Source organism: Mesoplodon mirus, assembly GCF_964341445.2.
Source record: "Mesoplodon mirus genome assembly, chromosome: 19".
Lineage (NCBI taxonomy): Eukaryota > Metazoa > Chordata > Mammalia > Artiodactyla > Ziphiidae > Mesoplodon > Mesoplodon mirus.
In genome coordinates this window covers 35,779,898-35,800,804 of record NC_138995.1, presented here as the reverse complement: position 1 = coordinate 35,800,804, position 20,907 = coordinate 35,779,898, and the positions used below count along the sequence as shown (strand labels likewise).

At 48.6% G+C, this 20,907-nt stretch overlaps 1 protein-coding gene across 1 annotated transcript in view; it reads right to left on the bottom strand.

The window, feature by feature from the left end:
- The window catches only part of ABCC11 (ATP binding cassette subfamily C member 11), a gene marked incomplete at both ends in the record, with an annotated part of 133,000 nt that overhangs the window by 79,401 nt on the left and 32,692 nt on the right, over window positions 1–20,907 (bottom strand). The window contains 11 exon segments of the mRNA XM_082606648.1: window positions 3,872–3,916; window positions 3,920–3,985; window positions 4,558–4,636; window positions 8,187–8,346; window positions 9,845–10,043; window positions 11,274–11,363; window positions 15,415–15,449; window positions 15,452–15,574; window positions 15,577–15,599; window positions 16,868–17,002; window positions 17,127–17,353. Coding sequence (XP_082462774.1) covers window positions 3,872–3,916; window positions 3,920–3,985; window positions 4,558–4,636; window positions 8,187–8,346; window positions 9,845–10,043; window positions 11,274–11,363; window positions 15,415–15,449; window positions 15,452–15,574; window positions 15,577–15,599; window positions 16,868–17,002; window positions 17,127–17,353 — 1,182 coding nt within the window.

Genomic DNA, 20,907 nt, shown 5'->3' with positions numbered 1-20,907 from the left:
TGGAAGACAATTTTTCCCTGGACGGGGGAGGGGGGGTGCGGGGGGCAGGGAGACGGTTCAGGCGTTAATGCCAGCGATGGGGGATGGCAGATGCAGCTTCTTGCTGGTCCCCCTGCTCACCTCCTGCCGTGTGGCCCGGTGCCTTACAGGCCATGGACCAGTACCGGTCCCTGGACCCGGGGGTTGGGGACCCCCTGCTCTAAGGGATTCTCTGGATCTACTGGGGTGGCCAAAAAGTTCGTTCGGTCGTTCCATCACACCTTACTGAAAAACGCCAACTCACTTACTGAAAACCCCAGACGAACTTTCTGGCCAGCCCAATAGATCTGGAGCCGGCAGGCCATCCCCACATTTTTGGGAAGAGCCTGCCATCTGCTGGCCCACTAAAGGAAAACAGGCAGCTAACTTAGGCCTAAGGAAAGACACTGGGGTCAAGTATCGAGCCCTGAGCGTGTAGAGCAGTTTCTCACACAGGACTCAGACATCTGCCCCTAAGGCAGCTCTGGGAGGAGGCAGGGCAGGGAGTGTAGAGTGACCTTCAACTTGCCGATGAGCGGCTCTGCAAGCCTGCAGAGGTGAGCCAGGCTGGGAGCAGGAGGGGCCCCTCTTCATGGCCCAAGAAGGAAAATGCAAGGACAAAGGGGGAGGGGATCAACCAAACAAAAGGATTCTTAAGAGAGAGAAGACATTTCGCCGGGAAACACCCTAGGAAGAGAAGCGGATGCTGCCTAAGAACCAGGAAGGGCACCGAGGTGATGCACATGTGTCCCTAGCTCCAGGTCCAGTGATTGCATCAGGGGTTTGTTTGCTGTTCTCTCTGCCTGGGACAGTCCTCCTCGCCCTAATCCCCTTCATCTGGGCAAATGTTTGTTCATTTTTCAGGTCTCAGTAAACCACAACCTCGCTTCCACCAGGAAGCCTGCTCTGACTGTTACCGTCTCCTGCGCCCTGTCCTTGCCTCCTGTCACCTGGTTCTGGAACCTCCTGTTTACTTGTTTACTACTTACTCTCTGGAGGGCAAATTATATGAGGGCAGGAGCCTCATGGCGTAACATCCCCAGCACCCACCCCAGTGCAACAGAAATACTTGTTTATGGAATTGATTTTTCTTATGGCAAAATCGGACACTAATCTGAAGACAAAAGGAAAGTACTTTGAACCATACTCCCCCTGAACAATGAGGCCTCTCTAGAAGTAAATTGAAAATAATTACCTTTTCTATTTATATATATCTATAACCACTTGGGGGTAGGGGGGCGACAAATAATCTTATTTCCAGTTGGCATGTGTTATAAATTAACTCTTTATTTCACCCATCTATGCTCCAATTAGTAAACAAACATATGGTAGACAGCTGTTTTGGGCCTGCCCACCATCCATTTCCATTCTTCCTTACCATAGTAAGAACACCTCAACTTTATTTTGGGGAAACAACCTCCTCCATTCTCTGTCTATGTGATTCATTCAGGGCAGCTGACTCCATCCCCAGGCCCAGGTGTGAGTGTGTGACTCGGGCCTGGCCCATCACTGTATTCCAGCAGCCTAGCACGTGACTGGTTCAGGGATTAGTACATGACCCAAGTTGGCCCAGTGAGATTTAGCCCTGGAGCTTTTGCTGGAATCCCTGGAGAAAGAAGATCAGGAGTATTGAGCTGGTGGGACGTAAGCCTAGACCTGCTGGCAGCCATACTGCCACCATGAGGAGAGAAGCCCAGAGAGTGAAGCCAAGCAAAGAAAAGTAGAGCTGAGAGAAGAAAGGCAGAGTCTGCAAGGCAGACATCATTTTGATACTGGCACTCAACCCAGAACTTTTTCTGGAACTTTCCATTATATGAGCTAATAAAGTCCCTTTTACCAGAAAGCTTAAGAGTGTTTCTGTTCCCTGTAGCTGAATGAGTACCAGCTAACAGAGAAAGCAGAACTAAGAATGTGACTTTTTCTTTCATATTTTTACAACGTCAGTATATCATTTACAAAACTTTTAACACCGATCAGGAAACTATTATTAATAAGCTTTACCATTATTACGAGATTCCTCAATGTATCACTTAAAAAGAGACACATGGGGGCTTCCCTGGTGGTGCAGTGGTTGAGAGTCTGCCTGCCGATGCAGGGGACATGGGTTCGTGCCCCGGTCCGGGAAGATCCCACATGCCGTGGAGCGTCTGGGCCCGTGAGCCATGGCCACTGAGCCTGCGGGTCCGGAGCCTGTGCTCCGCAACGGGAGAGGCCACAAGAGTCAGAGGCCCGCGTACCGCAAAAAAAAAAAACAAAAAACAACCCACTTTGAGTTCTAAGTTATCCATCACATTATGAAGAGAATGTTGTCTCAACCAAGAGCTAACTATTTTTTAGTGACCAGAAAATTAAGTTCTTAAAAATGAAAATGTGCCAGTGGCAACTTCTTGTTTTATGAACCACCTTCCTAATTGTCTGAATTAACGTAGAGCAATGTTCCCCAAAGTGGGGGGTGGCCAGGCACACACCCTGGGTGACACAAGAAATGGTGTCGCCAGTATACGGATAAAGGTACTTTTTACTTTAACGTTTTTATATTTCTTTCGTTAACAATATGCATTAGAAAAATCTAACTGGCACAGAAAGTGTGATTTTACAAATGCTCCTGTATGAGATGAGGCCGTTTTTTTTTTTTTTTTAATAAATTTATTTATTTATTTTTGGGTGTGTTGGGTCTTCGTTTCTGTGTGAGGGCTTTCTAGTTGCGGCGAGCAGGGGCCACTCTTCATCGCGGTGCACGGGCTTCTCACTGTCGCGGCCTCTCTTGTTGCGGAGCAAGGCTCCAGACACGCAGGCTCAGTATTTGTGGCTCACAGGCCTAGTTGCTCCTCGGCATGTGGGATCTTCCCAGACCAGGGCTCAAACCCATGTCCTCTGCATTGGCAAGCAGATTCTCAACCACTGCACCACCAGGGAAGCCCGAGGCCGTTTTTTAAAAGAAGTCATCACGAGTAAATCATAGGGTAGGTGGTACGCAGATATGACAAAAATCATTAAGTGATGACTCAAATTTGGGAACCTATATGGAGAAAGCAGCTTTCAAGCCAAGTGGCTAAGTAACTGTGAAATACGGAACCAAGAGGTTAAGAAAGTGCTACATACATACCAGAAGTCCTGTCACCCTTCTCTCTTAGCAAGAGGGGGCAAGTCCTCCCTCCTCTGAAACTTTCTCCCTGCTTTTGGCCCTGTTGAGCTTTGCCTGCTCTTCCCCACAGCTTTGAGGGTCCGCAACAACATTTTTTGCATTGCTCATTAATTGACCATGTTGCGTGTTGCATGTGCATGTGTATACGTGTGCAAGTATGTACATACGTGTGCGTGTGAAGGTGTGTGTATGTGTGTGTGTGTGTATCACCCCACTTGTCAGGGAAAGTTGGCTCCTAACTAGCCCCTGTAGTACCTGAAATTACAGGTGAAATATTTGGGAAAACTCAAGAAACATTGTCAGATGAAACTTTAAATATATATTTCATTTTGCCCCAGAACAGCTGTCATCTGATTCTCAATTCTAATAAAGACGAGGGAGTATCCTGCATCCAAGTTTTAAAGGAAAGTACAGTGGGCAGTTTTGAGTGAATACGTTTCTAGCCTTGTGGCTTCGTGTAGGAGAAGCGCGTTGGGGCTTGGCTGTGGCAGTCGGGATGCCAGGATCCAGAGGCCCAGGGGGAGAAGCACCCCCCCCTCCCCAGGCAGGTGCACATGGAATGGCAGAAAGTGACACAGCAAACCCTTCTCAGATTTGTGGACAGAACCCAGCATAGCACCCAGAGTCCCATGTGCCCGAGGGAGAAAGAGCCAGTGTGTTTCCCACGCCAGGCATCTCCCGGACCCCTCACGCCTTGCCAGCTCTCACCTTGGAGCTGTGGAGGAGGGCCCGGGTGATGCAGGGCAGCTGCCACTACCCCACTGAGAAGTTCGAGCCATTTTCCACAACTTCTGCTTGCAGGCCTTGCGGCAACTTTGAAATCTGTGATATTGGGGAAGATGCCCTTGCACCACTGTGGGGTGAGCCCTAACCAATCCCCTCGTACCTCTCCTGTCACATTCTGACACTCCCCCAAACCCCCGTCTGTCTGTCTCTACACTCCAGCCACTGGCCTTTCTCTTCCTCTACTGTGCCTGTCTCCCTCCCCTCCCAGGGTCTTTGCATCTGCTAGTTCCTGTGCCTGGAATGTTCCCTCAAAGATTGGTGCCCAGCTGCCCCCTCAGTATTTGGTCTCAGTTAAATGTGCATTTTTACAGAGGCCCTGCCTGGCCATTCACTGCAGTCTGCAGATCTCAGCACTACCTACACAGCACTTGCCTCTGTCTGAGGGCGTCTCTCCTGAATGTAAGCATTGGGAGGGCAAAGCCGTACCCACCTTGCCCTTGCTACGTCCTCTGAGCTGGAACATACCTGGCTTACTGCTGGTGTCATCAGCGTTTATGCTTTATCTAGGGAACCATCTCATCCCGTGAGATGATTTAATCCATGCAGAATGAGAGGAGCCCAGAGGACCATCAGGCTAAGACCAAGAATTCAGCCTTGCAGCTACTCACCCTCTTGCTCAAGGATGTCCTCTCCAAGGCATCCCAGATCTGCTCATCTGTGCGGTGGTCAAAAGGGTCCAGGTTGAACCTGCCTCAGGAGAGGAAGAGAAGTGTTCAAGAAGCACCCTTGACCATTGAGTGGTCTGCACCCCCCCTCCACAGCAAGTGACCAAGGATGGTTAGAGCTGGATTACTGGATCCAGAGAAGCACATTGAACTCCCAAAAATGGTCTTTCTTGTGCCTTCCCAGTACCCCTTCCTTCTTCAGGCAGCAGCCCCCAAGTCTTGCTTGGGGGCCACCTCTTCCCCAGCCATCAAGCCCATGTGGTCCAGGTGGAGCTTCATCACCAGCACCAGGGTGGAGCAAGGACTCAGGTAAAAGCAAACAAGCACGCGGTACTCCCTGTCCACAGTGATTGGCTAGGGGTGGGAAGGGAACCAATCAGAGTGTATCTCAGGATTTTGACAACAATCACCAGGAAGGGGGCTTCTTCTTTCTCACTAACTGAACAAGAGAGGCTGCAACCATCTCGTCTTGGGAGTGAGATACATGGTGCCCCCCAGGGCCCTCATTGGAGCCCGAGAATGAAGCCAAGGCAGAGTGAGTGGGACACTGAGCCCTTGAATCAGCCTTGGCCTTCCCAGTATTGTGAGCCAAAAGAGGCCCTTTTAGCTTAAGTCACCTTGTGTGTGTGTGTGTGTGTGTGTGTGTGTGTGTGTGTGTGTTAGCATATACATAACATAATACTTATCATTTTAACCATTTGTAAGTGTACAATTCAGTGGTGTTCAGTACATTCACAATGTCGTGTAACAATCCACTAAAACTCATCATCACCAATAAAAACTCTGCCCATTAAACAATCTCCTTCTTCCCCGCTCCCTCAGCCCCTGGTCTCCTCCTTTCTACTTTCTGTCTCTATGAATTTGCCTATTCCTGTTACCTCATTTAAATGGAAATATACAATATTTGTCCTTCTATGTCCGGCTTATTTCACTTAGCATAATGTTTTCAAGGTCTATCCATGTTGTAGCATATATGAAATTTTCATTCTGTTTATGGCTGAATGATATTCCATTGTGTGTACATATCACATTTATTTATCCATTCATTTGCTGATGGACATTTGAGTTGTTTCTACCTTTTGGCTATTGTGAATAATGCCATAAACACCGGTATACGAATATCCGTTCAAGCCCTGCGTTCAACCCTGTTAGGTATATACCTAGAACCAGAATTGGTGGATCATATGATAATTCTATATTTAACTTTTTGAATAACTGCCAAATTGTTTTCCACAGTGCCCGTGCCATTTTACATTCCCACCAATAGTTCATGAGGGTTCCAATTTCTCAACATTCACACCAACACTTGTTATGTTCCTTTTGCTTTTCTTATTATAGCCATTCTAGTAAGTATAAGGTCATTTTTTCCATCTCTTGCAGTGAAAGAATCCTAACTGATCATCCAGGCGACTGACATCAGATTGGGATTTAACTGGACTTTATACCTATTAAGGTTTGCTCTGGCATTTGGCATAGGAAACATCATAAACCCTTCCCTGTTATGCAACCACTGAGTCCCGATTGAAACCCGTTCTTAACCTCTGCTTTATCTTTCCCCAGTTCTGGCAGCCACATACACTTTGCATGTAGAGCTAGATTGCATTAAAGAAGCAGAAGGTAAAATGCCCTATTTTCATGATAGTTGATAGTTTCCAAAGCATTTTCATAGATGGGCTCATTGACGTCCTCTTCCCCATGAGATGGATATACCCCTTGTATTGATGAGAAAATTATGGCTTATCGGTGTTAAGTGGCTTGTTCAAGGTCACACCACAAGGCAGTCTGAGAGACGGGCTAGAATCAAAGATACTCAGAGATAAATGGAACCTTAAAAGGCAGAGAACCCAGGTCTCCTGTACTCCAGTCCACTCTTCCTGATGCAAAGGGGGGGACCATCGCTGGTTAAGGGGTTGGACTACCTGTGGTTATATCTCATCTTTACCATTTATGTGTGTGTCTCCTTCACTTTTCCTCTTTAAGTTCAGTTTCTTCCCTTATAAACAGTGGTTAATAACAGTGCCTACTTCATAGGATTGCTGTGACAGTTAAATGACACAGAATATTAAAGCATGGGGCTGGCACATATAGATGCTCAATAAATGTTAATTCATACTTTTACTTCTCCTATACCTTGGCACCATAGATTTGGCCAAGTTCTACCTTAACACAGAAATCTATCATTAAATGTTACCTCACTCCTCTAAAACAAGACAATCATTACAAAATTCTCTGTCTGTGCACATATTATGCACTCTCCCTGGAAAGACTTTCTCCTCTTTTTCTGCCAGGCAAGCTCCTACTTATCCTTCAGAACCCTACTCAAATGCCCATCCCCCTCCTCTAAGAAGACTTTCTGGATTCCCCCAGGCAGAGTTATTTGTCCTACTTGTGGGCTCCCTTAGCACTTAGTTCATATCTCTGATCTAGCAATTACCTCCTTGTATTATAATTTGACGGGTCTTACATCTCTACAACGTCCCCACCCCCAACTATACTGCGAACTTCTGGGGGGAGCACGGGAAGTAATCATTCATCAAAGTGTCCCCAGTCCCTAGCACAATATCTGGACCTGGCAGAGGCTCATAAAAGGCAAATTAAGTGGGTGAAAGGATGAAGGAATCAATGAACAACGAGAAAATAAATAAATGGATGATCAGAGCTCTGGGGTAAGTTATCCTCTTGCCTCTAAGAATGCCCCTTAACTATCCCTGGAACATGTGGGTACAGCTTCATTTTTTTTTTTTTTTTTTTTTGCGTGTGTGGTATGCGGGCCTCTCACTGTTGTGGCCTCTCCCGTTGCGGAGCACAGGCTCCAGGCGCGCAGGCTCAGCGGCCATGGCTCACGGGCCCAGCCGCTCTGCAGCATGTGGGATCTTCCCGGACCAGGGCACGAACCCGTGTCCCCTGCATCGGCAGGCGGACTCCCAACCACTGCGCCACCAGGGAAGCCCCTCAGCTTCATTTTTAATGCCTCATTCTTCCTCAGTCTCCATGCCTTGGGTTGGAGCAAGTTAACGAGCACCAAGCAGCAGCACTAATCTGGATGAAGCTTATTCCCTGAGTTGACTTCCAAGGAAATAGAAAGTATGGAGGGGAGGCTAAGAGACCCGGTTCTGCCTGCTTCACTGACAGGACTGCCTGGATTGCAAAGTGCATCCTAACATCCAGCCTGAACACCCCGGTCGGCCTTGCCCAGTGGGTGAGAGAAGAGAATAAACCACACCCATACGTGGAAGAATGTGGTGAGCCACAGGTCAGATGCTAATAGTGACCTGAAATTTGACCAATCCCATCAGATTTTTTAAAAATAAAAAATGCCTGGCTTTTGTTTAGGACATCATGGTTTACAAAGTGCTCTTGTGTATATCTGGGCTTCATTCAATCCTCAGGAACATCTAGGAGAGGGGGGTCAGGTCGGCAGGAGAGGCCCTGTGTGCCAAGGAGAGAGCGGAGGCCCAGAAATTGAGGCTCTGGACACAGCTGACCAGAGGCAGCCCAGCCCCGGATATCCGTCCTGCAACTCCTGCTGGGAGCCTGTCTTCCGCACAGGCTGGCCTCGGCCCAGCACTCACTTGATGGTCCCTGACAGCAGGACAGGATCTTGAGGGATAACCGAGAACTTGGACAGCAGGTGCTCCAGGCCGAGGCTGCAGATGTCCACGCCATCGATGAGGATGTGGCCCGCGGCTGGTTCCACCAGGCGGAAGAGATCCACCCCCAGGGAGGACTTCCCTATGGGGCAAGAACAAGGAGATGGAGCCTGTGCGGCTCCGTCTCCTGAGTCTGCAGGAGGGGTAGCACAGGTCTGACCTGGCATCCAGCCCTGACCCACCCCCTCCGTGGCCTGTTCCTTGTGATCATGAGCGTTGAGAGGGCAGAAGAGGCCCGGAGTCCCCGCTCCAAGGGGTGCCCGAAACCACGAGCAGCTTGTTACTGCCTCAACCAGAAGGCACAAATGGAGCCCCTGGATAAATCCAGCCCACACATATGTTTTGTTTCACACACACAACGTTATTGCTGTTTTTCAAATTCTTTGCCAGCTTTTAAAAAAAATCCAAAGACCCAATATACAAAAATTCAAACTGCATGCTTCTCTTGAAAGTCAGTAGAACTGGCAACACTGGTCCCATATCTCCCTGGGCAATAGGCAGCTGGAGCCAAGTGTGGCTGCTTCCTTGAGAGAGAACAGCCTTCAAGTTCAGTGCGCTGCCCTCCCACCCTCCTTTCATCACACCCCAGGCCCATTTCATGCATCTATGTTACTTGCTGGGCCCTGAAAGCATTTGAGTTTTCAACCTCTGCTCTCAAAGATAAGGTCAGTGTGAGGGGCAGCCATGTGTCTTGTTCACCTTTGTGCTTCCACACCTGGCATATAGTAGGTGCTCAGTAAATACCTACTGGATGAATACAGTCAATTGGACCATCTCTACTGAGAGCCAATTGGACCATCTCTACTGAGAGCTTCTCTATGTCAGACCCAGTCCTCTCCGCCCAACTGTGGACAAGAAGTAGAAAGGGAAGAACACACAAAAGAATATAGCTGGGAACTCTTCACCTTGCAGTAGTGCAAGGCCTGCAGGGGCCTGAGGAGGCAGAGACCCACAAGGCTCCAGTCATCCTGGGGGGCTACCTGGAGAGGCAGCCCTGGGAGCACAAGGCTGGGGTCTGAGCGCTGTCTTTGAATAATGCAAAAAGTGGGAGGGGATGACCCTAGGGTCAGATCTCCCAAAAGTGATAGGAGAGGAAGAGAGGAAAGAAGTCAACCAGGAGAAAGGAAGTGGGGAGAGACAGGTGGTGAAGGAGGAGGCTGACTAGAGAGGTCTAGAGGGGGAGGGGAGGAGGAATGGAGGAGCCGGAGCCCTGCACGCCCCCTACTGGAAGCGCTCATTCCTGCACCCTGTTCACCCTTCCTGTCTCCCTGCAGACGTTGGCCTCAGAGCCCAGACCACTGTAGCTCAAGGGCCCACCAACCCCGTTACGTTGTAACACACCCCTCTCCATCCCCACGGCCTTCACCACCAAGTCAGTCACCTCCCTCATTTCCTTATTTGATGACCGTTAACGTCTGTCCCCTCCACTGGAATCCCATGACAGCAGAGACTCTGGGTTTTGTTCTCCCAGCACAAAGTGAAGGCCCAATAAATACCTTTGGGGTCACTGAGTAAGCACACATCCGAAAACAGGTCTGACACCCAAAGGCCAACAATGAAGATGGGGGTACCCCGGGCACTCAGCTCAACAGAGCCCATCCTTCCCATGATGCCCACCACTTCCTGGCCATGAATCGTCAGGTTGAGGCTGTAGAGGACAGTAGGCGTGTTGTCTCTGTATTTCATCTGATAATCCCGGAATGTGATTTCCCCATGCTGCGGCCACCCGTGGAGACAGTTCGTGCCCTCTATGTGTAAAGGAGCTTCAGAGACACACATCTCACTTTTAAAGAAAGAAAAAGAAATCAGTAGTTATCCTCCATCTCTGCCCATCCCCTGCTGACCCACTGGTCTCTAGTTGTTGGGTGCGTGATGCACCCCAGCCTGCCCTGAACCAGGGTCAAGCCACCACCATGTGATCAGAGGACACCCCAAGAGGAACATCCCACCCCCAATCACCTGAAATGCGCATGATTTTATCCCTAAAGAGTGAGAAACCATAGAGCTAGTCCCCTTGTTATTAACATAGAAAACTCTCTCTAATTTATTGTATGAGGCTCTAAAGAAACAGAATCCAGAAAAATGATATTAAGGACAGCAGAGCTAACTCACCCCTGGGGAGCATGTTTTATAGCTCAGAGCCCTCATGCAGACTTAATCTCTCTCGATCACTATCCTAGGGGGTAGGCAATTTTGGATGATTTCACAGGTGAGGAAACAGAGGCTCAAACAGGTCACATGACATGCTAATACCACACAGCTGGTGAGTGGACGACCGGGGACGTAAACCCAGGGCTGCCTGACTCCAAGCCCACAGCTCTGCATCGAGCACGGTGGGTGTATTGGGAGGAAAGTCTCCTCCTCTGGATGTTGGGGGTAATAATTCAGTCAACCTCATTAAGTTGTTTTGTGATTCCATGAAATAATCTACATATCATTATAGTGAACCTTTACTATGGGCCAGGCACTATGCTAAGTGATTTGCATGTGATGTTATTTAATCTTTGTAATAACCCAATGAAGTAGATACTGTGATCTGTCCCATTTCAGAGATGGGGAGTAGAAAGGCTGAGTAATTCCCAAGGGTACACAGCTGACTCACACGGCAAAGCTTAGACCTGAACCCAGGTGATCTGGCTCCAAAATCTGGGCTCTTAAATACTAGGACATAAATAGAAGCAATATTAATAACAATTATTATTGTCATCATTAGTATTATTATATTTGTACAAACCCCTCACTTCTAAAAAGGGCAGATCATTCCCTCTACATCCAAGAATGCCATGAAGGATGTGGTCAAAATGAGCCAATGGGTGTGGAAGAGCTTCTGCGAGATGATATGCGCAGTTCCAGGGGAGATGGGGAGGAAGGACCAGGAGCCCATCTGCCTCCTGGGAAAAGCTCAGGGCCCCTGAGGTGTTGGGGCTTGCAGAGGCCACAGAAGCTGAGCCCCAGGCTGGGTGTGAGCCTTCCAGATCTCCCTGCTCAAATCCCAGACCTGTGTCCCACCTTCATGTACTGCAGCATCCTCTCCACAGCTGTAAAGTACGCCTCTGTCTCGGAACTAATCCGGACACAGGCCTGGAAGTTGGAGGCCAGCTGGAACGAAGGAGAAGCATCAGGATAGCAGGCTGTGGGGGTGAGCTCAGGCTCTCTCCACTCCTGAAGACTGGGAGTTGCCATTCCCCCCGAGCAACTCTTCAAACCAAGACAACTTCACTTATAGGGATGAAGCAGGTACTTTTGGCGCCCCCCTGAGGCTACTCCTAAGTTTCACTGAAGCTGTGGTGGGCAGCTGTAGGCGAGCAACCCTACCAACCCCGTTCCACCTCAGGAACCCTCTGCTTTCCATTCAAAACCTTCATCCACACCACAGGAGCCCACTCAGCCCATGTGCAGCCCAGAAACACGGGAGTTACGGCCCTTGGGAGCAACCCTCAACTAACGGGGAAAAGAGCCAGCAGATGAAGGCTCCTGTCTCTCAGCCTTCGGGGGACAATCCTGGGAGTTGAGCGCTGATGACCTAGAGCAGTGACCTCAATGACACACTCTCATGGTACAGTTCCAACTTCCCTGTCTCGTGCTCCTGTTCCCTTGGTCCTCTTTCCAGGGAGCATCTCACAAAAAATCTGCCTGAATCTGAGTCCTTGTCTCAGGCTCTGCCTTCAGGGAAACCCAGGTTAAGAGGTGTCTCAGGGATTCTTGGGAATTGGAGGCGCTATAGATGAGGAAATGGAGGTCCAAATAGAAGAAATGGTACACAGAGAATCACCTGGAAGCCGAAGGCAGAGCTGGGATGGGGACCCAGTCTTTATGCTCTGTACCCCCCAGGCCATGCAGAAGGTGCTGGGCAACAACTCTGATATACAGTCAGTCAACAAACTCTCATGGAGGTGCTGGGCCAGGCTCCATGTTTAAAGTGCAACAGACACAGTTCCTGCCCTCGAGGAGTGCCCAGTCGGATGGGGAGATAGGTCAGCAGAGAAGGCAGCATGACAGAGTCAGCCCACAGCACCGTCGTGGCCAGCAGACAGTCACCAGACAAGGGCCACAGGGAAGGCTTCCTGGAGGAGTTGGCACTGGAGCTACCTTTTTAAGGAGAGGTGGGATTTAGCCAGCTAAACACAGGTGGAGAGAGGCGTTCCTAATAGAGGGACAAAGTCTTGACAGTAGTAAAGTGGCAACATACATTCAGGACCCTGCAGGCCATTTGACTGCAGCTAAAGCAAAGGGTACGTACGGACCAGGGAGGCCAGGGAGGGAAAGCCTGTATAAGTCAGAGAAGGAGTCACTATCCTGAAATGACTCTGAGCTGGGAAGGGATATCAGACACAGTTGATTGCCTATCCACAGCTGGTCGCCTCTTCCTTCCTTGCTAACACACCCTCTATTATGTTCAGGTTTCTACAGCTTGGAATTCCAGGAAGGCTTGGTTATTCCAAACCACTTATGTTAATCCCTCTCCTCTTGCCAATGACTGGTTTAGGAGTGAGCCATGACACAGCTCTGGCCAAGAAAGCACAAGGAAGACTCAGATGCAAGCATTCCAGGAAGCTACTCCTTGTTCTTACAAGGGGACACATGGAAAAAGTTATCTACTCTCCAGTCTTCGGCAGTTTCTGGGTGAGGATGTGCTGCTTGGGGCTTCAGCAACCATTTTGTGAACTTGAGCAGACAATCCTGAGGACAAAAATCAGGCGTGGATGCCAGAGCAGAAAGATCAAATGATCATGGGTTCATGCTAGGCCAGTAAATTAGCCAACAGAGAACAGCCTTACCCCAGCCTTCCGGTCACATAAGATAATAAGTTGCCAGATTGTCAAGGCCATTTTGAACTGGTTCTTTGGCTTACTTTGGCTTGCAACCAGAAACATCTCTAATATTTACTAAGAAAACTCTTAGGGCTACAAAGCAACATGGTGTGTGTTACCTGCCTCCCAAAGCCTGAATTTTCTCAAGAGTGCATGCAGAAGTCAAAGTACCAGTTTGACCAGAGGAGAGAGTGCATGTGGGGTCTGAGGCCAGATTTGAGGGCCTGGAACATAGGTCCATGGCTTAGGTTTGCTGCATAAGGAGACAGGGAGTCTCTAGAGGTTCTAACCAAGGCAGTAACATGAGGGAAACCTAGAATTAAAGATCACTCTGGAGAGAGTATAGAAGGTGGATGGGAAGGGGCTCGGGGGTGGGCGACGCAGGGAGGCTAGGAGGTTGTTACCCAGGATAGAGATGAGACACTCAAATAGGGCAGCAGATGTTGAGAAGAAAGGATGAATCCGGGGTCATTCTGACATCATCACACCCCCAGGCAGAGCTCCTCCTTGGTGGCCTGTGGTGGGACAACTGGTCGACCTTGAGTGGACACCTGTATGCATGGTGCTCCTGGGAGAGCTAAGCCTCCACCCGCTTCCTGCACCAGCACTGGACAACCTGGGCACAGGGTGCAGCAGGCAGGCTCATCTCTGGCCTTAGTGACTCCACATCCTACAGGACTCCAGTGTAGGGCCTCTCCCCAGAGTTCTGGAAGGCTCAGGGTCAACTCTGCACTGGGGCACGTGTGCATGTGTTTGTGCATGGCCGAGTGTGTGCTTATGTATGTGTATGTCAGAGAGAGGGAGAAAGAGAGAGAGAGAGAAGAGTGTGCCCTACCATGGACAAATCTGTCTCTCAGCAGCTGTGGGAATATGGGTGAATTAACTCCAGAAACTCTAGTTTCCTATCTGTAAGCTGGGAGCAATAACAGCAAACATTTATCCAGCATTTATTCTGGGCCAAGGTTTTTAACATGCATGAACCCTCAAGTTTACATACATTCTTCACAAGTCCATGATTTCAGAACTTTTATTATCTCCCTTTTATAGAAGAGGAATCCCAGGCATAGGGAGGGTAACAGACTTCCCCAAAGTCACACAGCTGATGATGGACAGAGTCTGGTGTGAACCTGCATGTTCCAAACCACACATTCTTAACCACTTGGCCGCATCTCATGGAAGGTGGTGTGAGTTCAATGGAAGAAAGCACAGCAAGTACCCAGCAGGGCGCAGGCTCAGTGCGAGCTCCCCAATACTCTGGTTATGGCACGGGGCAGCTGTCTGTGGGCATGAACACTGCACAGCCTCCTGTGTGGCCTATGCGCCCTCGGAAGGGTCTGCACACAGGCATGGGCACGTGGGCACAGCACCGTATGTGTGTGCAAACATGTATCTGCCACAGGGCTCAACACGGAGCACAAGGGAGCCCCTCTGCACCCAAAAGGAAGCCTCAGCGTGGGGCACATGAGACCTAAGCCCAGTTAGAGAGAAAGCATCCAGAGAGGATAGTTAATGAGTACCCCTGGGGGAGGGGACGGCCAGCGTTCCCTGAGTCAGCAACTGGCCTAAAGGCCCTTCGTGGAGAGCCCTTCCCCAGGACTCTGTGGACATGAACCTTGGCCCCACTGCCTGGCATGGAGGAACTCAGACCATGAGGCCTGCCAACTGCTACACCAGGGTCCCCCTGAGAACCCATTTTTAAAATTAGATTCCAAGACCCCACCCGACAAGGACTTGACTCCGAATCCCTGCAGCTATGCTCTGGAGCGTGGCCCTCCGGTCAGCCCCACAGGCCTGGCTGAATCAGCCTGGCAGGCTGGGCCGAGCGCTCGGTTTCAAGCCTATACTGAAGTCTGAGAGGCCTGCTCCAGGGGAGGACTGGGAAACCTACATTTTCCACAGCTCCCTCGCCCAGATACCTCAGAAAAGTTTGACAACTGAATCAGGGTATTAATAGTAAAGTGAAAACACACCAGACAGGAAAGCAAGAGGTCAGAGGTCTTGCTCTGGCTCTGCTTCTAACGCTCTGTGCGCTCAGACAACTCCTTCCCCTCTCTGAGCCTCAATTTCCCCATCTACACAATAGGAGGTCTGGACTCTGTTGTCTGTGGGTTCCCCTTCAATCCCAATATTCTATGATTCTGTTAAACACCTTTAAATACAGACGTCTCAGTTCAAAGGTGACAAAGAACCAGAACAAAGCTGTGGATTCAGAAAGCCAAGCACATCGTTCGTAAGATCACAAACAGCCAAAACCCAAGGTGTGATCAAAGTCCCATGGACCCCTGAGTCGGCCCACAGACCACAGGCCACCACCTGCCATCTGAGAGTCCCTCCCTCACCTGCAGGACAAGGCTGATAGCCATGGCTTTGTAGAATAGGGGGCAGAGGAGACTCCAAAAAACGTGAACAAGGCCACCATCAAGGTCACCATGTTGGTCATGAGCTCCAGCTTCAGTGCCACCCATCGCGTGGAAGACAGAAACATCAGCAGGTAAGTTATTCTGTGCATGTCAGCCTTTTAAACCTGAGAAGGAAAGGACAACCTGAAAGCCACATGTGTTTGTCTAACCCAGGGTTTCCCGAGGTGGACACTGGGTGCTTCCTCCAGCATCCAGCTCCCCACTCTCATCAAAGAGCCAACTAAGAAAATTGGGGGGATTCCTTCCTACCCCTTTCTCAGCCATGGAGTTCACCTGACCCCAGATTTAGGAGTGGTCTCTGACCGATTAAGGCCTATCAGCAGTTCTCTTCCCCTGGCCTTGATGATTGGTCCAGGGTGGGCAAGTTACCGTAACTGGGCCAATGAGAGTGAATACCTGCCCAGATTTGTGAGTGAGTGAAGGCGAGTGGTCCCTTCCTTGTACGTATCCACCTTGTTTACTGCTGTATCCTGGTAGGTTCTCAGTGTTGACTGAATGAAAGTGTCACTCCAGGATCCCCTTAGTCCTAGTGTCTGCACAGTCCTTGGGTCTCTCCAGTACCACTGGGAGAGCTGACACCATGGCTCATCCAATATTTCAGCCAACAGAGCACACACCTTCTCACGTGCCCCAATTTTCCCGGGCTTCAAGGCCACCTCAGGTGCTGCCTCCTCCCCAAAGCCTTCCCTGATCCCCAGATGTGGGTCGTCGTTTTCTCCTCTGAACTCCCAGAGCATTTTACCTGCTCTTCTCTTATGCTGTCTTATCATATTCAACACTGTCTTATTACAAAAACTTACGTCTGTGTCTCCTGTCTCCCATTAGACGGTAAGCTTCTTGTAGTTCAGTGCAGACCATGTTTGACTGATCGTTACAAGTAGATAAGTTTATGTTACACAACTCAACTTCAGCAACAGTCGTAGGATTTGTTTGTTTGTTGCAACAAACATTAGAAGGCAAATCTGTGGGTGTGAATAGTGAAGAAAATTGTGTTATTTAAAGAGCCCTTGTTCTTTATTATTTTATTATATTTAGATACCTGTTTGGAAGCGAAAGAAAAAAGAAAACCAATGCAGTAAGTGCTAACACAGTAACACATCTTACCATTAATTATATTGATATATGTATATAATAGCCACAGATCTTTAAGGTTGACAAGCATTTTTCATATCACTTACATTTTTCATTTTTTATTCTTATAAGCACCATCTTCCAGATGAGGTTCCGGAGGCTCGGAGAAACAAATGGGATAAAACAGAGTTCTCTCTGATTCTTCTGAAGATGATCCTATTTCCAGATGCTCTGTTTCCTGGCTTCCTGCGCCCCACCACCCCCAGAGTCCCCATCACCCTCAGACAGCAGAGGGACTCACTTGCTGATGGAATCTTCAGTTTCTCCATAGACACGGATGGAGCTCAGGCTGTGTAGAGTGGTGAGGATGTGGGAAAATAAAGGGGAACTGTAGTTCTCCAGGCTCTTGAATGCATTGATGGCCCTCTTGAACATTCTGCATCGAGAATGGGAGTGAGTGACCTGGGCCATCTGCCTCTGGGACCCTCCAATTCTAGGTTGGTCCTAGATTCATACCCCAAGTCACAAACCTCATTCACAAGTGAAAAGAACCCATTCATCTAAAATAAACAAGGCAAACAATGAGCATTACAACTCCCATCAGCAGGACAGAGGGAGACACCACACTGACAATTATCAGGATGGCAGTCACCACCAAAATCAGGAGCAGGGACTGTTCAGCCACAGTGGGCAAGAATTGGTCCAGCTCATGCAAGTCCCCTGCAAAGCAGTTCAGGAGTCGGCCTGTTGGGGTGGTGTCAAAGAAACACATGGGGCAGCGAGACACCTGCAAGGACAAAAGCAACCCAGGTCATGAGGCTGGCTACAGGCCTTGCTTGGGCTTGATGAAGATGCCAGGTACCCTCAGGCTCTGAAGAGGTACAGGATGCAGCTTAAAGGGTATTCAGGGAAGGCAACATAGAGCAGTGGTTAAAAGCAGGGGCTCCAGAGTCAATTTGCCTGGACTCCAGGGCTGCCCCACTCTTCCACCTACTACTATGGGACTGTGGGCAAGTTACTTAACCCCTCTGAGTCTCAGTGTCCTCATTTGTAAAATGGGGATGATAGCAATGCTTCAGAGTTGTGATGACGATTGCACAACTCTGCAAATATACTAAAATATACAATTTAAAAAGGGTATATTATCAGGCTTCCCTGGTGGTGCAGTGGTTAAGAATCTGCCTGCCAATGCAGGAGACTAGGGTTCGAGCCCTGGTCCAGGAAGATCTCACATGCTGCGGGGCAACTAAGCCCGTGCACCACAACTACTGAGCCTGCGCTCTAGAGCCCGTGAGCCACAACTACTGAGCCTGCATGCCACAACTACTGAAGCCCACGTGCCTAGAGCTCATGCTCTGCAACAAGAGAAGACACTGCAACGAGAAACCTGCACACCGCAACAAAGAGTGGCCCCCACTCGCCATGACTAGAGAAAGCCTGTGCACAGCAATGAAGACCCAACTCAGCCAAAAATAAAATAAATAAATTTTAAAAAATAATAAAAGGGTATATTATATATTGTATTATTGTATATTAAAAATATACAAGTTAAAAGGGTAAATTTCATGGTATGTGAATTATATCCTGATAAAACTATTATTTTAAAAAGGAAGGAAAGGGTGGGAGGGAGGGAGACGCAAGAGGGAGGAGATATGGGGATATATGTATATGTATAGCTGATTCACTTTGTTATAAAGCAGAAACTAACACACCACTGTAAAACAATTATACTCCAATAAAGATGTTTTAAAAAATAAATAAATAAAAACAAAAAATAAATAAAAAGGAAGGAAACGATAATACATTAAAAGTCCTCAGAACAATACCTGCCTCCTGGTATTGCTATTAATACTAACTCTTACATTTCTTTTCAACTCTTACTCTTACTTTTTTCTCAGTAAAAAAGACGGGACCATTTCACTCAGTATCACCAAAAATTAGTAGCAGCCATTCCACTGTAATTGCATAAGATGGAATCTTGGGTAGATTTTAACCATGACTGCCCCTTCTTGAAGGTGGCAGCCCAACTTGACCTCTAAAAGCAGTGGATGTGGGCTTCCCTGTTGGTGCAGTGGTGAGAGTACGCCTGCTGATGCAGGGGACACGGGTTCATGCCCCGGTCTGGGAAGATCCCACATGCCGTGGAGCAGCTGGGCCCATGAGCCCACGCGTCCGGAGCCTGTGCTCCGCAACGGGAGAGGCCACAGCAGTGAGAGGCCCGCGTACCGCAAAAAAAAAAAAAAAAAAAAAGTTTAAAAGCAGTGGATGTGAGGTCCTTTGGAGATCAAAGAGCATTTCATATTAGAAAAGTTCTAACAAAACCATCTGGTTCATCCTCCTCATTTTACAGATGAGGAAACTGAAGCCCAGAGAAGGGGGAGCAGCTTAGTGACTTGCTCAAGGTCACCCAAGTAGTTAACGACAAAACCATGACAGGACCAGGCCTCCCAAGGCTTCCCTCACCCCCAGCACAGCCACGCTCTTCACTGGAGGCATTTCTTAAAGGGTCAAGGCACGGACCTGCTGACCACTGACCACTTTCATTTCCCCATGTATTTCTCAAGCCATAACACAAAACAAAGAAATGAATAGAAGTTAATAGTATCTAATAAAGCCAAACCTAAAGGAAGCAATGAAAGGAGAAGGGAGAAAGGAAGAAAATACATTTTGACTATTAATAAATTATAATTATTTGAGTCACGAAGTGTCCCTTACTTACAGCAGCCCTCATGGCAAACACCTGGATCCTGCTGACCAAGTATAGTTCATTTGCCGTCTAAGGTGGGGAGGAGCAAACTTCAGAGGGGCCGACGGTGAGCTTCCTTGTTTTCTTTTCCTGCCTCTAAATTGTCTTTAATTTTATCTCCAGAATCTTTTGCTAAATACATGAGCTAACTAAAGCAAAAAGAATTGTCACAATCACTGTGACAAATCAAAAACTAAAACAATCACCCTCTCTAGGACGCTGAGCACTCATGGGGAGTGGGGTGCAGGGAGAAGGGCTTGGGAGGCGGACTCAGCTCAGCTGTGGCATGAAAGGAGTCTGTGAGAGCCCATTCTCACGAGGGATTAGAAGAAAATGGTGGGGACACAGGGACAGGGGCTCTGGTTGCCTCCTTAAGTATCAAAATAATCTGGTTCTGTTTTTGTTTTTGCAGTTTGTTGATTTTGCAGTTGAGCCAATTTTTTCAGAGATTTGTCCTTTACTTGTGACTATTTAAAACTACAAAGGCAGGGCTTCCCTGGTGGCACAGTGGTTGAGAGTCCGCCTGCCGATGCAGGGGACGTGGGTTCGTGCCCCGGTCCGGGAAGATCCCACATGCCGCGCAGCCACTGGGCTTGTGAGCCATGGCCGCTGAGCCTGTGCATCCAGAGCCTGTGCTCCGCAACGGAAGAGGCCACAACAGTGAGAGGCCCGCATACAGCAAAAAAAAATAAACTACAAAGGCAAATTTAAAATCAATAAAGCCATAAAAGGATGAGAAAAAGGAAAATGTTTTAAATATGAAATGTATTTTCTAATGAAGAAAACTTGAACATTTCTTAAAATTAAAATACAGAATATCTCTTTGAGGCCTGGGCATTAGATATTTCTAGCATCTGGGAACGTGGAGTCAGAAACTTAGAGACCAGCTAGCCGGTGTCATCACCACAGGCCAGGTGGTGAAGAGTGCCAGGCCTTGGGTAGAATTTCCCCTCTCCTGCCTTCTGGCTCCACCAAGCCAGTTGCTTTATCTGACATGTGGGGAAATGCCCTGGCCTCACCCTCCTAAAATTAAAACACAAATTGCCTTCAATCTACAAGGAATGATGGGTCGCCTCCTTGCCTCCCGAGATCCCTCTGAGAAGCCCCCTCTCTACAGCTCTGAGCTCCAGCCTTCCTGAACTCCATGCAGCTCCCTGGAAATGCTCTGCTTCTGCTCGCCTCTTAATCCTGAACTGGTGAAATCCCATTCATCCTCAGGTCTTAGCATAGAGGTCACTTCCTCCAGGAAGCCTTCTTGGACTCCTACCATCCTTCCACCACCGCCAAGCTGGGGTTAGGTGCATCATGTTCCTATGGCCCTGTGTGCCCCACCCCATGGGTAACTCTGCACACCATATTACAACAGCCTATTTTCTTGTCCCTCTCCCTCCTTAGACTATAAGGTCATGATGACCCAAACCATACTTGCATTGTTCATTTACCATTGTAAACCCAGTGCCCACCCCAGAGCCTGGCACATAGTAATATTTGATAAGTGAGAGAGAGAAAGGATATTTCCAAGAGGTAGTGAAATACCATAGACAATTTGGTATTCTAACCATAACACACATTCTAACCATAACACTTGTGGGGTT